At 41.6% G+C, this 14162-nt stretch overlaps 1 protein-coding gene across 1 annotated transcript in view; it reads right to left on the reverse strand.

Moving 5' to 3' along the window:
• The window catches only part of LOC102041050 (vitellogenin-2-like), a 23982-nt gene extending 10224 nt beyond the window's left edge, over positions 1–13758 (reverse strand). Inside the window, 23 exon segments of the mRNA XM_031057899.1 lie at positions 1–441; positions 809–984; positions 1063–1285; positions 1402–1546; positions 2108–2293; positions 3257–3350; positions 5041–5230; positions 5316–5435; positions 6077–6178; positions 6287–6411; positions 6694–6791; positions 6925–7142; positions 8060–8278; positions 8625–8750; positions 9581–9746; positions 9835–9992; positions 10095–10245; positions 10841–10989; positions 11081–11242; positions 11754–12005; positions 13297–13448; positions 13554–13574; positions 13689–13758. The exon segment at positions 1–441 is cut by the window's left edge and continues 29 nt beyond it. Of these exon segments, the coding sequence (XP_030913759.1) occupies positions 1–441; positions 809–984; positions 1063–1285; positions 1402–1546; positions 2108–2293; positions 3257–3350; positions 5041–5230; positions 5316–5435; positions 6077–6178; positions 6287–6411; positions 6694–6791; positions 6925–7142; positions 8060–8278; positions 8625–8750; positions 9581–9746; positions 9835–9992; positions 10095–10245; positions 10841–10989; positions 11081–11242; positions 11754–12005; positions 13297–13448; positions 13554–13574; positions 13689–13758 (3744 nt within the window).
• Positions 13759–14162: the final 404 nt, after the last annotated feature.

Raw genomic sequence — 14162 nt, forward strand, 5'->3', positions numbered from 1 at the left:
GTTGCTCCTGCTGTTTTTCCTGCTGCTACTGCTGCTACTGCTGCTTTTGCTGCTGCTGCTTTTGCTGCTGCTCTTGCTACTTCTGTCACTGCTGCTGCTGCTCTTGCTACTGCTGCTGCTGCTCTTGCTGCTTTTGCCACTGCTACTGCTCTTGCTACTTCTCTCACTGCTGCTGCTCTTGCTGCTACTTCTGCCACTGCTGCTGCTGCTCTTGCTGCTTGCATCTTTGTTTCTTGCTTGCTCCTCTTGATTATTTTCATCTTCATCACCAGCCTCTTTACGACGAGGAGAAACAGCAGATGATGAGGAAGAGGAGGCAACTGAGGAGGCAGAAGATGAGCTGGAGGGATGTTTTGTATCAGGGTCTGCCCCAAGCTCTGTAAGCACAGTGTTTTCTTTCTTTGAAGGTCGCTTCTTCTGGTGTCGTGTTTTATTTGCAATCTGCAAACACAATCCAAGAGGTGCAAAAGAGAGAATACATCTGATCCTGTTTTTACAAAGTAAAACTTCTGTGGGTGTTGGACAAAGCTGGTTCTCATATCAGTTTTTCAAGGTAAAAACCACCTCCCTGCCTCACTTACAGCAGAAGCTGCAGAATTCCCTCAGATCCACTCCAACCAGCTGAAACCCAGCCCAGCCCAGCCCACCTTGCTGGATGCACCCCACAGGAGCAATACCTCAGCCTGGGGCACTGGCATCTTCCAAAACAGCCCCAGCCTTTGCCATGCCAGCTTCCCACACTGTACTTCTAATTCTTGCCCTCATTTAGGGGAAAATGTTCCCCACTGCCATACTCAAAGTCACTTGCCTTGAACACATTGTCAATGCCTAGAATCTTCTTCAGTTTAGCTTGAATGTCCCCATACAGAGATGATTCACCCTCTTCCTCCGACTCCGCGTTTACTTCATTAATTATTTTGGAAGCTGCTCTGGATCCTGCCTGAATCTCCAGCTGGATTTTGTCAATATCAGCATCTGTTTCAACTACACACCAATTGCACACGTTAGAGAGTTATACTGCTTCAAATGGCCCTGACAGGCCCAAGATGCTCAGTATTTTACCTGGGATCAGGACTATTTTAGCTTCGTGCTCTCCGATGAGTCTGTGCAAATAGGTGTTTTTCAGGAAGCTGGCATCTCGTGACCTTCTGGAAAAGCAGAGCTGACAGCCAAGGTGCTGCAGCTTGACACAAATGTCTCGTTTATGAGCTTTCCTTCCCGTGACGGGGCCAAGATCCTCTTGAGAGCCATAGGCTCGTTTCCTTGAGGTGCTGTCAGCTTCCGGCTGCGTTAGAGGTGAGGATGTGAGTGCCACTGGGACTGTCACAGCCAAGAGTGAAACTACAGACATCCACTGCAGAGAGGGTGAATGTTACAGTATAAGCCAAAAAAATAGGTTACCTTTGTGAAATCTTCACTGGAAGCTCTATCTGATGGTTTGAAAGGTTCTTCCACAATATTTGATGAAGCATCTCCTGGGAGAATTGCAGTTCTCTTTTCAACACCTAGTTCTCCTAAATTTCTTGATACAGCAAAAGCCTTATGTCTGTTGAGATATATGCAAAAAACAGTGAATTATTCCAACCCCTTGTTTTTGGATTAATACATCCTTGTAAGTATCATGTGACAGCACAGAGGTAAGATATTTGAACACAGGGATTATATATAAAGATTATTGAAATATTTATATATATAAACATTATTGAAATATATTGAAATATAAACATTATTGAAAACAAAAAAAGAGTTAATGGCAAATATAGTTTTCTTTAATTGCAGGAAGTTTTCAAGGTCTGGATAAATTTCAACAAAATTTCCGAAACATCAGAAATATTCCTTCAAACACATAAATCAAAATCCTCAAAAGACAATGAAGTAATAAAAAAATAATAACACAAAATAATAAACAATTTAATATAGAAATTACACTGCTAAATAATTCAAGTATCTTCTGATTTTTAGCTACTGTATATTTCTTCTTTGTGCTTTATCCCAAAGGTTCTGAAGAATCACTCTGCCTATCTAGAGACCTCTGTGGGAGGTCAGTCAATAGTGAACTTTGTCAGGCTTCAGCAACACAAAATATTCTGCAGTAATGCTACTGTACCTTCCAACCACCAGCTCAGTTTCCTCATGACATGGATTTGTTTCAATCTTAATATTTTTCAGCTTCATGTCTATCTTGGCATCAAACTTCATTGGCACTCTTGTCAGGACCTTGCCTTGAATTTCCACAGCTTGTTGGAAGTACTCTGTGTTGACACCCATTGTTGCAAATTTCTGTATATATAAGCTGAAACAGAGTGCAGCAGTCAGGTGTAAGGAAGGTGCTCTTTTCACCCATGTGGTTCTGTCCTTCCCTTAAAAACCTCCTTCATATGGAAAGCCTCAGAAACCTGCCGTACCTGGGGTTTATGTCCGAATGAATCTGCACAGTGGATTCGAGCAACTGTGAAGGTCTAAAATCTCCAGTTAAAGGGGGAGATATCTTCCCATCAACTGCAAATGCAACAACAATATTTAAACACTGTAAAAATGAAAGAAAGGAGTCAAACATAAGCAGTTTCCAGTAGGAGGTAGTGTTTTTGTTAGTACAGCAAATATGGCTGGAAAACAAGACAGACTTTGGGGTACATGAGACCTTTCATGATCCTGAAGAACACTGAAAATATAGAGGAAGCCTGTTATGTAGGCAAAGGTTCTGATGCAACACACTAAAAATGGAAATAAAATATACTAAGAAAATGAAGAGCTGACCCAAATTGAAAATTTGATAATTGATATAACACTAAAATTTCAGAAACATGTGGAGTCAGAAGACAGAGCAAATACAGAGAACAAGACCAAACAACCTCTGCTCTCCAATCTTTCCTCACATCAAGTATGAGGATCTTGTACTGTGGACCCAAAACTGGACATTCTACTCCAGATACAGCTGCAAATGTGCTAAACAGAGGAGGAAATCATTGTCACACTGGCTCTGCTCTTGCTTCTGCAGCTCCTGACACAGTTGGCCTTTATCACCACATGAGCACACTGCTGCTTGATCATACCAGGTTGTCCTGCCCTTCCTGCATAACTGCTCTCTGTCTGGGTGATGCCCAGCCTATACACCTGGGTGACTCCACTCCAGGTGAAGGACTTTCCATTGCCTTTGTCAAATTTCACCCCATTTCTGACAGGCCATCCTCTCCAGCCTGTTAAGCTGCCTGTCAGTGGCAGGCCGACCCCCCCCAGCAGCAACCACCTGCCGTACCTGGGGTTTATGTCCGAATGAATCTGCACAGTGGATTCGAGCAACTGTGAAGGTCTAAAATCTCCAGTTAAAGGGGGAGATATCTTCCCATCAACTGCAAATGCAACAACAATATTTAAACACTGTAAAAATGAAAGAAAGGAGTCAAACATAAGCAGTTTCCAGTAGGAGGTAGTGTTTTTGTTAGTACAGCAAATATGGCTGGAAAACAAGACAGACTTTGGGGTACATGAGACCTTTCATGATCCTGAACACTGAAAATATAGAGGAAGCTTGTTATGTAGGCAAAGGTTCTGATGCAACACACTAAAAATGGAAATAAAATATACTAAGAAAATGAAGAGCTGACCCAAATTGAAAATTTGATAATTGATATAACACTAAAATTTCAGAAACATGTGGAGTCAGAAGACAGAGCAAATACAGAGAACAAGACCAAACAACCTCTGCTCTCCAATCTTTCCTCACATCAAGTATGAGGATCTTGTACTGTGGACCCAAAACTGGACATTCTACTCCAGATACAGCTGCAAATGTGCTAAACAGAGGAGGAAATCATTGTCACACTGGCTCTGCTCTTGCTTCTGCAGCTCCTGACACAGTTGGCCTTTATCACCACATGAGCACACTGCTGCTTGATCATACCAGGTTGTCCTGCCCTTCCTGCATAACTGCTCTCTGTCTGGGTGATGCCCAGCCTATACACCTGGGTGACTCCACTCCAGGTGAAGGACTTTCCATTGCCTTTGTCAAATTTCACCCCATTTCTGACAGGCCATCCTCTCCAGCCTGTTAAGCTGCCTGTCAGTGGCAGCCTGACCCCCCAGAGCAGCAACTGCTCCCACCAACTCAGTGCTAATATTGACACAGAAATCCTGAGGATGCTTTCTTTTACAAAGTTTGAATTTTAAAAGAAGACAATGAACAAGTGCCAATGACAGAGGAAGGTTTCTCCTAACAAGCCACCAATTATATTTTCAGCTGTTGACTACCCTTGGAGACCAGTAGTCCAGACAAGTTTCACTCATTTTGCAGCCCATCCATCCAATCCATACCTCCCCAACTTGGCTACAAGTATGTTATTAAAAAAAACCCAAACAAACACACAGAAGACACACAGCAGGGGCAGAGCTGCAAAGATGTTACTGAAGCAAACTAACAAACCAGAAACCAGCAAAGAGCGGGTATGTGGGAGAGCACAAGCACATGTTCATCACCCTTCATTCCTTACATGGTGTCAGCAGATATTAGAGTCAGTCTTGCCTAATTTAAGTCTGCTGCACAGCTCACAGTGTGATCACTGAATTAACTTCTTGAAGAGGATTAGCACTTGCATATTTTTTCTTTTAAAAGAGAGCTCATCTCTTTTCACAGGCCCTCTTCTCTCCCTCCTTCTTAATGTTACTAACAGCGCTCTTTTGTTTTCTATTTTCTTCTCTTTTTAAATCAACATTGAATCCTCCATAGCTTGTGTGTGTACCTCTTGGGCACCACCCCCTTCTACCCATGTCTGCATCAGCTCCCCAGGCAGTTCTTGTGGCTTTTTGTCCTTGAATGCTGTGGCCTCTCTCTCTCTCTGATTTCCCAAGTTCTCATCTCACCTCTTCTGTCTTCAATCCATTCAAGCACAATGCACAAACCAGTGGATCCACCTTCTCTTCAAACACCTTCACTGCCCCACTCTCCAATCCCCAAACTAGTTCTTTTTCTAACCTCCTGGCTCTCCACTCCTTTCTCCAGCCTCACCCAGGCCCTGTCCCTCCCATGCCCTGCTCAGAGCTCACCGCTGGCAGCAGCCCTGGCCAGGGCCGTGCTGTAGGAGCTGTACTCCAGGGGCAGCCCGGTGGCGGTGGGGACGATGTAGCGCACCCCCCCCAGCCACAGCGGCTGCGTCCATTGCGCCGCGATGCCCGCGCGCAGCTGGGCTGCCGCCCTCCTCAGCAGTGTGCTCCTGGCTGCAGGCTCCAGCACTGCCTGCAGGAAAACAGGGAGCCAGCATGTGGGCATGGGGAGCTGGAACGCTGGCCAGAATTGCAAAGAGAGCACGGGGCCCTGGTACCTTCACAGCCTGCTGTACCACTTCCTTGTTGATGTTGATGTAGGCCAGCTCTTGGCCAAAGAGTTTAAAGTAGGCTGATATCAAGGGAGTTTCTGTTGGCAGCTCCTTCCATCCCAGCAGCTGGGGAACAGATAAAGAGACAAGCAAAGTTTCTTAATGGAACACTTCATAAATGATAACTCATCCTAAACCACCCATAACTAAACCTATCACTGGCCAAGCTGCCCTTTTCCTTTGTAAGATTTCCAATTGTAAATAGCATGATGGCACTAATTCACACTTTCTTCCACCATTGAGATGCCCACAAATGTTTGGTATCCCAATACAATAACATTCACACGCAGGGTCTGAGCCATTAGTACCACTAAACCCAGTTTGAAAGTGCTGCAAAAAAAAAATCTCTTGAAGACAAAGGCATATTCTTGTAAACTAGGTGAGGTAGATGAAGGGAGGGAGTAGGAAGCCTGCCAGGCATGTGACACACTGTACTGCAATGCCTGCTACTCCCTTCCCTCCTATGCTCCTCCTGAAGCCATCTCTGAGGTGAGGAGGAGGCAGAGCCAGAGCAAAAACTGGTAGAAGCCATTGCAGCCATGGCATATGTCCCCTGCAGTCCCCACTGCACGTCTCTCCTTCACAGAAATACTTGAGCTAACTCCTAGGAGAACAGTTTGTCTCCTGACACAGGGCTTAGCTAGAGTGAGAAGCATCACAAATGCCCCTTCACATAACCCACACATTGTATTACTGAAAATACCTACAGCTTTTCCAATCTCCTTTATCTTTTTGTATGTGGAATATTCAGCAAATGGGATATTTCGTTTCACGATGACATCTGTGAGGCCTTCCACACGGACACCAGCCTACCAAAACAGCAGGAGAAGGAGCAGTCTGAAAGGTGCTTAGAGAGGAAATTTTGTGAGGAGTTCTAATTTTAATTTGATTTATTATTGACTTAGGTAAATATTTACCTCCACCAAATCAGCCACTGACCCTGCAGAATATGCCATCAGCTTGGAAATGATTGCTGATGGGAACATTGTTCCTGGGCTGTTCATAACAAGGACATCTCCAGCAGCACCAACTTTATAGTTATCTATGGCAGAAGAAAACAAGAGACATCTTTTTTCTAACCATTCTGTTTATCATTCAAATCATATTTCTGCAGCTTTTTCCACTGCCAACTTTAAGATATATCATTACATAAACTCTAACTCTTCAGGCAGAAATTCTTAAATGGCTACTCTAACCATATGAGTCTCACATTTAATTTAACTTCTCACTGAAACAAAGAACACCATACTTCTCCAAAGGACTTAATATTTTAGGAATGGATTTCTGAAGTGAAAGTTTCCTGGTCAGTGAAACACTTACTCACCAAAGTAACCACCAACACGTATGACCTTGCTGTAGCGATAGCTCAGCCTGTCCAGTTTGGGGGCCAGCAGCTTAAGGGCAATATTGCAAGCTGAAGATCTAAACAAAATGAGAAAGGTAGTAGCATCCAGAAACAAGCTCCTGTCAGTAAATAAACTGACTTCAGTTGTCAGCACGTGCAGAAGATCATTATTTTCTGAAGGGCACCTGCTTTGTTCCTGTCTCTACTCACATGTTGTACGTGTATGGCAACCTGCTCTTGGACAAAGCCTTCATGTGGGAATACACAAAACTGGCCACTTGCAAATTGCTCTCCTTCATGGCCACGTTGGCAATGGTTGTTATCAAGGGAAGGGCAGGCCTTGTCTCAAAGATAACAGCACAAGCCATCATCCGCACTTCGGGGGAAAGCGACTCGTCAGCGAGGATCTGGATGAGATATCCCTGCACCTGCAGAGACAAAACAGGGTCTGGAATTACCAATAACTGAAACTATTTTGCGAACTGGATCCACACCTAACCCACAGAAAATATGGGAGAGAGGATCATTATCCCTGCAGTAAGGTTTCCTAATCTTTTTTACTGCAGGGTTCCACATAACTTTACTAATATAACTGAAGGGGCCATGGTGGAACAGCTCCATGAAGCCACTGAAACCAAAATAAATGTCCATCTATCAACCCATGACAATCCAAAAGGCATCAGCATTGCTTTGTGCATTACTGTCATGCAAATATCAGTGAACATCTTTGGAAGAAAAAAATATAGATAATAAGACAAAATCATTGTTTGAAACAACTCCACTGATTGAGTGAGCATGCTTCACTATTTTAGACCAGTTTTAAAAAGGTTCAGCAGTTCACCAAAGACAGTTTGAGTGAATGGTTTCTCATATAGGTCCTATACCTAAACCACCTGAAAGTCTTGCCTACACTTTCTGTGACAGCAGCCTCAGTGTGGGGTCAGTGGTGACTCACCCAAGCTCAAGGGAAGGGTCTAAAAGAGGCAGAGCAATGCTAACATCTGGCCTAGGAGTTTAACAGAAAGTGTCTCTCCTCCTGATTACAGAGGCAATTTAAATTATATGTCTGACTTCTAGGCGGCTAAGTGTCCACTATCTATAACTAGCACAGGATTTAGTCGGTTGCAATAGATGATAAAAGCAACACTGCTGGAAGATTCCTACTGACTAATTGTCATTACGTCTTAGCAGAAAACATTAGCTAAATGTAAAACTGTGTAGTATTGTTCCTAAAAATAATCTTTTTTGAAAAAACTGAATCCACACACAATACCATTAAAACCATTACATTTATGGTACATATTCTAATTCACTAAGTAAAAAAAATCTACCAGATCCTACGTACTGTTTTGCAGTCCTTCCAAGCAATTTTTCTCAAGGCCATTATGGCATCAATCTGAATGTGGATGGGGATACCAGAAGCACTGGATGAAAAGATGGGGAGGAACTTGAGGATGCGTTTGACGCTGGCTGGTTCTCCCATGTTGCCAATGCACTTCAGAGCCAATTTCATTTTGTCCTCACGGCCCCTGCTGAGTGCTTCGTCTGCCAGGTCATGGATGGGCTGTAAAAAAAGCACAGTTCAGTCTTCTTGCTCTTATGTATAGACTGTCCACAGAGTCCCCCTTACCCACTGAAAAGCCCACCACAATAAAGCAACTGGCTTTGACAAAAATCACTCAATGGTGGTTTCTCTCAGGATTTTACCCTCGCAATGTGAAAACTGTGTTTTCGATGATGAAACAAATGATTACATTGACAAAATTATTTGATGCCTTTGCTCTGAAGAAAACCTACAAAATGTGCATTTATATTTCCAGTCACCCTTTTTATACTGTATATTAAAGAATTAAGCTAATATAATGAACTTTACTAAGCTATAAAAAAAAAAAAGCTTGGCAAAAAGCTACCTGGAGAGCTTCTTTAGGACAAGCTGAGGTCTGAGAACAGTATCTATTCACCACAGAACTGTATCCCAAGCTGGCAAGTTGTTGAAGCCAGGGATTTTTCTGGATTCGAGAACTTGTCACTAAATCCTGTGAAGAAGAAAAAAAATTAATTTGTCATTTAATACAGTGCTTCACAAAGTTTTCAGAGCAGGAAAACCATCAGATCTTATTTGAAGGGATCAATTTCAGAATGATTGCTGTTCTTAGCTAAACAAATTAAAGTAGGCTGTAGACATTATATTTGGAAGCTTTACTTAGGAGCTTAATTCCCCACTAGTTTATACACATATAAGCTTACATAGCTACATGTTGATTTTTTCAACTGAACTCTGAAAATATTAAGATTATGGATAAACATCAATGTATAAATGGAATACCTCTAGAAAAATGTGCAACTCAATTATATTAATGATGCATTTTCACACCATTTCTGCTTTTCCTGTTTTAGAATATTGGCTAGAGATGGCAAAAATCCTGTTCAGAATTAATGGTTCATTATTGTGTCAACGTATTTTTGCACTAGTATTTTTCCTGCAGCATTTTCCACTTCATGGACTAGTTTGTAATTGAAAGAGCTGCTCAAGTGACATAACACCCCAACCATCATTTGTTTCAGAAGTAAGAGATTAAAGGGACAAAGTTTTGTTGGTAGAAGGCGTGCCATGTGATCCCAGAAAACTAAAATGGGAATTATTCCCAGAAGGTCTTATAAGAAAAGGGCTTTACATCATTATACAGAAATGAAGACATAGAACTATCCTCTAATAAATGCTGTGCCAAAAATAATTCACTAGTCAACATTTCCACAAAATTAGTGCAGACAAGAGGAGAATCCAGCCTCTAATGTGCTTAATCACAGTTGCTGAATATCATTCCTTTCGTTGTGAGACAGGGAAGATTCACATGGCTTTACTCACTGCTGCTATTGGAACAGTATATTCATCAGCTTTTGTGAAATGGAGAGCAAAGGGAACACTCAGAAGAGCCTGAAGGTAGCTGAGGTCATCACTGCGGATTCTGCTCTTAATGAATTTCAGAGCTTCTGGGGTGCCCGTCGCAGAGACTGCACTCAGCAGCCACCGCCTGCAAAGAGATTTTAAAAATCCTTCATTTTAACTGCCAGTGGTCGCAAAACCAGAAGAGTTTCTTATAGGCTGATACAATGAAATACCTGTAGCGGGGTTTGTCTGAACATTGTCTCCAGATGGATTCGAGGGTGTCAGCGCTTGTCAGCTTGCAGAGCTGGACGAGCTCCAGGAAGCGGTATGGGAGATCATCATGGAAATCTTGCTGGTTATTCAGGACTATGTGTTGCAGTGTTTCGATTATCTGGTACAAAACACAAGACAGAGGGCATGCATATTTACAGTCTTTGGAATTTATGATCAGGTTTGTTGTTTTTTATTAAGAAAGAAATTTGGAAAAAAATACCCGTTGCTCAGGGTTTTTGGTCTTGATGAGCTGCACTGACATCTGTGGCAGTACTGCTGGGAACTGGTATCGAAGGCTTCCATAGCTCTGCATGGAGATGTCTGGGGAGCTCCCCCATTCACTCTTCACCTCCAGCAAGGTGAGTTGTTGTCTGTCAAGAGACAAGAGTCACAGGAGAAAGGCATTATCTCTCTTCACCCATGTGTGAATTTTGTTTGTTGTTTCAGTGATACTGTGATGGTAGTTGTCTTACTCTTTAAAAAATTTTCTTATCAAAAGAAAACATTTTGCTAATGAATAAAGCCTTCTATCTACAACAAAATGGCATTGGAGCTATCTACAATGAAATTGTTTCTAAGGAGAAGCAAAATCACTGTCTGCTGAATGAGAGCTACTGACCTGGTGTAATGAATGATCTTATTTCTACACACCCTATCTTCCTCCCGACACTACAAATTCGCCCCTTTTCAGAACAAACAGAGCAGTAAACTAGCATTCTTATGGTACAAGTGAACAAAACAGCTTTTCTCCTTTTCTTCCATGTAATTGTAATGCCAGTTTGACCAGGGTACAAATAGAAAATGGTTTGCTGAACTTTAAGGCCTATGGAAACTCCAAGTGTGATTACACATCTCCATTCAACTGCTGTGGAGTTCAATTCTCATTTAACTTCAGTTGGGGGTGAAGGGAACTGATTGAACCTCTAATTATTCTCATTTTGTGAAGCAAGCTCACGTCCCACCTACTTTGCTTCCGTGACAGCGACCCCGGTGGGTTCACTGAAGGGTGAGATCTGATACACCTGCTGAGACACCGCCTCTGTGATCAGGGCACCACTGTCTGACTGCTTCAGCTTGTAGGAGAAAGCGGCAGTCCCCTTGATGATCCTTTCTTTCTGTAGGACAACAGGGAGACACAAAGAGTCAATAAATGGGAACACAGTGGCCATGTTTGTAATTAGGAAGATCTTTCCACATCTCACGTACCATCATGTCAACAGGGCAGGGGTAGATGTAAGCCATTCCAAGACTCTTCACCACTTTTTCCTGGCAATTATTTTGGTCTACAGTTTTGGTCACAGAGACTCGGCTGTTCTTCTTGTCTTCCTGGATGACGTACCTTGTATGGCAAACACCTCCAATCCCAGCCTGGCAGATGAATACAGAAAATGAGACTTCCCAATTATATCAGGATTTAACTGTGTGAAAAGTTGTACTTAATGAAAATTCTCAATGAATCTGTTACTAGTACATACAATCATTCCTACTGAACTAAATAATAGGCATGTGAGCAATACTCGGTCAGGGGATGGAGTTTAAACTTAAAAAGTAATCAATTAAGATCAACAATTAGCAAATAAAATTTATCAAATAGCTGTATTACAGAAGCCATATAACAAATAAATTAATGGATAATAATTCTTTTTCTCCAAAGAACTCCATGTTAAGACTTAAAGACGTATGTCTTAGAAAGAATTCAGCCCAGGTAATCTGTTGAACACACATGCACACATTTACTTCTATATGAATGAAAATCACCTTTTTCTTGCTGCAAACACACAAAAGTAGATGCAAATAGACAGAAACTCAGAGGAAGATCAGCTAAAGAGAATAAACACATTCTTTCAGCAAAACAGTTTTAGAATGGAAAGAAACACACCTCTTGCAATTCGTATACGTTCTGTGACTTCTTAATGGTTATCTGTATCATGTTCAGTATTCCTCTCACAATGTTAATGCAAGTATCAGGGCAGTTTTCTGGGCCATAAATGTTTCCAACCCGTCCACTGCTGTATTCAAACTTGAAGGGCTGGGTAAGGCATGAGGAAACCATCTGGGTGATTTTGGAAGATCGAGTGAATGGGTCCCTGGGCCAGATGCCATTGTATTCCTCGACTTGTGGGGAGCGGATCTGGGAGGAAATCAAGATACTTAGGTGAATAAAACCCCTTTGGTACTAAATACACAAACATATTGGAATAAATTAATATAACCACTAGTGAGATACTCTTTTCTTCCAAATGTAGGCTTAGAAAATCATAGAGCAGTTTATTCTTGTGCTTACACTATTGTAAAACCAGTGCAAATCCTGTCTGCTCAATAGTACTATTTTATCTTACAGAAGCAGTTAACATATCAAATAAAGTCTCCCTTTTTGTCAGCCTTATAATAAATGTTCTGCTTTAAATTTAGCATTTAAAAAGCTTATACCATTCTAAATGTAAAAAAAAATTGCAGTTTTAGGATGTTTCATTTTAACTTATTCCTATACAACTTTTTTTTTGGACTAAACTAATTACTATATTTGCTTCATATTAGTTACTTATTTAAATCAACCAAAGTATTTTAACAATGGACAATATATTTATAAACACTGAGATACAATGTAAATAAGAAGCAATTTCTATAACTTCGGCAAAGTGACTGGCAGCTTAGGTGCCTCAGAGCACAGGCTGGTGCACACCATACAAGAATTTCAGGACAAAGTCTATTGTGTGAAATGCAATCCCTAGCCCCCAGTTTTGAAAGATCTACAGTTCAATACAACTGGTGACAGCTGCCACTGAATTCAGTATTCCAAAAAGAACCCCTGATTTGCAACTGAATTAAGAGGGTAAAAGTACATATCTGAGGCACATTTATTTTGAATTGAGCCAGGTCCTATCACTGCTGACATCAGCAGAGGCATGATTTTACATGTACAGGTCTTTTACTGCATTATTCAAACACTAAACATTATTACATACTCCTTTTTATGACTTTCACTTTTTAATCTTACCTTTATCAAGCGTCACTTTTTATTGTTAGCTTTTATCACTTTTTAAGCCTATTTTTATTAGTTGCCTTCATGACAATGATTTTACACACTCAAGTCCTGGCTTCCCACAAGGAGTTAGAAATGTGTGCTAAGAGTAGAATCAAATCTTAGAGCAATTTAAAATGTCTTTAGTTTGCCATTTTCTAGCAAACCCCCAGCAACTGTATTTCCAATTTGAAGTCTTGAGGAGCAGCTGCTACAAACAACTGCCACAGCAAGCACAGGTGACTCATCCCTCTGAAACGGCAGCTTGCAGCTCATTCTCTGACATCTACAGTGATAAGCCTCCAGTTGTGTTTCCTGCAGCTTTCCTATACCCCAATCGGCCAGATGCAATTAAAACAGTGATTTTAGCTCGCTGTTGCACATTTAGGAGGTGCAGTACCTTGAGGAGGTAGTTGTTCTCCGACAGCCCACTGATCTCCAGTTTGCAGCTCAAGCGCACGCCAGCCTTGGCTAAATTCTTTTCTTGAAGCCCATTCAACACCCAGCCTTCATAACTGTACAAGTAGCTCTTTCTGCTACTGAATCCAGGCTCTGGGGGAAACAATAGCCATTTTCACAGTACTTGTGAGCATGTTCTAATAAATAGAAATAACAGCAAATTCACTGAAAACAGATGCTAGAAGGAAATTTACTTACCGATGTCAAACTTCTGACTACCTACAAAAAGAGATGAAAAACCAGGTAAGTAATGTTCAATCTAGACCAAATCACTGCCACTGAATTTAAGGAAAATTTAGAAAAGAAAGGTGAAGAAGGGATATGTAGCCTTACCTACAAGGGTGAGCACTAGTGCAAGGATGATCCCCCTCATAGTGCAGGTGAATGGGCCTGTGGCAGACATGGTGAGACTTTTATGGAAGGAAGCTCAGGAACACGTGGCTGTGTTCTGCTGAATTCTCAAGTTTTTTATCAGTTAATGTAAACACATCCCTTTTTGCAATCATACTTTCTCTTCAGATGGAATAACAGAAATCAAGCCATACCTTGGCATCTCACTGATTATCTCATGAGCCCTTTGCTGAATTGTTTAAAAGTTTCAACTTATCCTAATAAGCTTTTGCTAGATTGCTTACAATCATTTTACAGTAAACACATTACCTAATTTCCTAGGTTGTGTCACAGCTGGCTGCTGCTATTTGGTCCTGCCATAGACTAGGTTTATTTTGCCCAGGTTATGCTGACCTGGCACCTGACCCAAACTGTTATCTAGCTGATAGCAGCCCAATTAGCAGAGTCAGTATCACA

The sequence above is a fragment of the Geospiza fortis genome, unplaced genomic scaffold (assembly GCF_000277835.1).
Source record: "Geospiza fortis unplaced genomic scaffold, GeoFor_1.0 scaffold403, whole genome shotgun sequence".
Taxonomy (NCBI): Eukaryota; Metazoa; Chordata; class Aves; order Passeriformes; family Thraupidae; genus Geospiza; species Geospiza fortis.